Source organism: Solanum pennellii, chromosome 5 (assembly GCF_001406875.1).
Source record: "Solanum pennellii chromosome 5, SPENNV200".
Classification (NCBI taxonomy): domain Eukaryota; kingdom Viridiplantae; phylum Streptophyta; class Magnoliopsida; order Solanales; family Solanaceae; genus Solanum; species Solanum pennellii.
This window is the reverse complement of record NC_028641.1, coordinates 7,848,864-7,851,088: the sequence shown is the minus strand read 5'-3', so window position 1 is coordinate 7,851,088 and position 2,225 is coordinate 7,848,864. Positions and strand designations below refer to the sequence as shown.

Below are 2,225 nucleotides of genomic sequence, written 5' to 3'. Positions count from 1 at the left end.
ATGACGTAAGTAGGCTTGTTTGCGACCTCTGAGAGGTCAACGACGCTGGTCTCGTCTGGGGTCTAGATTCCAGTCGTGACAAAGTTGGTATCAGAGCGCTAGGTTAAATTCCTAGAATAATGAGTTCACATCAACCACATTGAGTAGTTTCTAAGTCATGGTAGTGAAGTGCACCACTATCCTGGATTAGAGACTGCATGATGCGTAGGAAAAATTTCCCTTTCTTCTGATCTTATTGTGCTTTTCATGATGTTTGAATTCTTGGGGTTATGAACGTGTCTGACATTAATCCTTGTTGTTTTTAGAGAATGAACACTTGGAGAACTAAGGGTCTGAGGACGGGAGCAGCAGCAGCTAAAGGTAATCAGAATCCACCCCAGGCTCCAGCTGAAGGAGTGGCCATGCAGTTAACCCAGCTGGGTTGACTGATGCGGAGGTGAGGGCATCTCTAGCCCAGATGGCACAGGCCATCACGATGCAGGCCCAAGCTATGACTGCCCAAGTCAATCGGCAGGATGTTCAGAGGGAAAACCCACCGGTTCGCAGCATGGCTGACAGACTGCGAGATTTCACAAGGATGAATCCTCCAATTTTCGCAGGGGTTAAGACTTCAGAAGATCCTCAGGAATTTATAAACGAGTTGCATAAGATCCTGGTGGCCATGGGGGCCACTGATATTGAGAAGGCTGAGCTGGCTTCCTACCAGCTCAAGGATGTTGCACAGACTTGGTGCAAAATGTGGCAAGATAGCCGTGTCCTAGGTGGAGTGCCAATCACATGGGATCTGTTCAAGACAGCATTTTTGGAAAGGTTCTTCCCTAGAGAGATGAAGGAGGCCAAGGTTGAGGAGTTCATCAACCTTAATCAAGGATCTGTGACGGTCAGAGAGTATTCTCTGAAGTTTGTGAAGCTATCAAGGTATGTTACTTCCCTTGATATTTAATAGTAAGAATGAGGAGAGTACTTAGCTTTGTTGAAATTATCCAGGTATGCTACTTCCCTGGTTTCGAACAGCAGGGATGAGATGAGCAGGTTCCTCACAGGAATCAATGGAGACTTGGAGGAGGAGTGTCGGTCTGCGATGCTTCATGATAATATGGACCTTTCTAGGTTAATGGTGCATGTCCAGCAGGTAGAGGACAGCCGAAAGAGGAGAGGTGTACGTGATATTAGGAGGCCTAGGCCTCAAGATCAGACAGGTCCCAGCCATGGAGGCCATAGAAATAATTTTGGCGTCCGTGAGCAGCCCAAATTCAAGAAGGGGCAACAGAGTTCTGGTAATTATGACCCTCAGAGAAATACAACACCTAGAGGAGGCAGACCCGACCCCAAGAGGGGCAATGGAGGTGAGATGCAGCGTCCAAAGAAGACTTGTACTAAGTGTGGCCGAGCTCACATTGGAGAATGCAGACAGGGCACTAATGCCTGCTTCGGTTGTGGTAAGAGTGGACACTTGGTCAGAGACTGTCCCCAGAACAACGGTCAGGCTGGGGTAATGCTCAGCCTAGGCCTACCCCACAGAGTGCAGCAGCAGCCGAGCCTCCCAAGAGGAACAGATTTTATGCCTTGAAAGGTAGGGAGGAGCAGGAGAAGTCCGCTGATGTGGTCACAGGTATGCTGCAAGTATTCTCAACTTCTGTTTATGCTTTACTTGATCCAGGGTCTACGCTTTCCTTTGTGACTCCTCTACTTGCCCTTACTTTTGAAATACTACCTGAAGTTCTGCATGATCCTATAGTGGTTAGTACGCCTTTAGGAGAAAATGTGAGAACTGATAGGGTATACAAGAATTGCCCAATAGTTGTGAGTGGCAAGGCTATGTGTGCAAACTTGATTGAGTTACCCATGCATGATTTTGATATTATTCTTGGCATGGACTGGCTTCACAGCCATTATGCTTGCTTGGACTGTCGTAGTAGAGTGGTAAGGTTTTGCTTCTCCAATGAAGAAGATTTAGTCTGGGAGGGGTACAATCCGACTCGCCCTAACCCCTTGATTTCAAATCTTAAGGCCAATAAAATGATGGCCAAAGGGTTACTATGTCATCTTGTGAGTGTTAATGATTTAGATCATGACGTTCCTTCCATAGACTCGGTGCCTGTAGTAAATGAATTCCTAGATGTGTTTCCTGAAGATTTGCCTGGAGTCCCTCCCCTTCGAGAGATTGACTTTGGTATCGACTTAGAATCCGATACTAAACCAATCTCAATTCCTCCTTATAGAAT

The 2,225-nt window shown here is 46.7% G+C and overlaps 1 protein-coding gene across 1 annotated transcript; it reads left to right on the top strand.

Moving 5' to 3' along the window:
* Positions 1 to 457: 457 nt before the first annotated feature.
* Positions 458 to 1,570, top strand: LOC107019258. The gene is made up of 2 exons (XM_015219805.1): positions 458 to 694; positions 1,295 to 1,570. The coding sequence occupies exons 1-2, from the start codon at positions 458 to 460 to the stop codon at positions 1,568 to 1,570; spliced, it is 513 nt and encodes a 170-aa protein (XP_015075291.1).
* Positions 1,571 to 2,225: the final 655 nt, after the last annotated feature.

Bases quoted from the DNA above. Each gene is read 5' to 3' on its own strand.
- LOC107019258 (XM_015219805.1), top strand. From the start codon at position 458: ATGGCACAGGCCATCACGATGCAGGCCCAAGCTATGACTGCCCAAGTC. The intron at 695-1,294 runs GCTTCCTACCAG...TATGACCCTCAG, and splicing joins ATATTGAGAAGGCTGAGCTG to AGAAATACAACACCTAGAGG.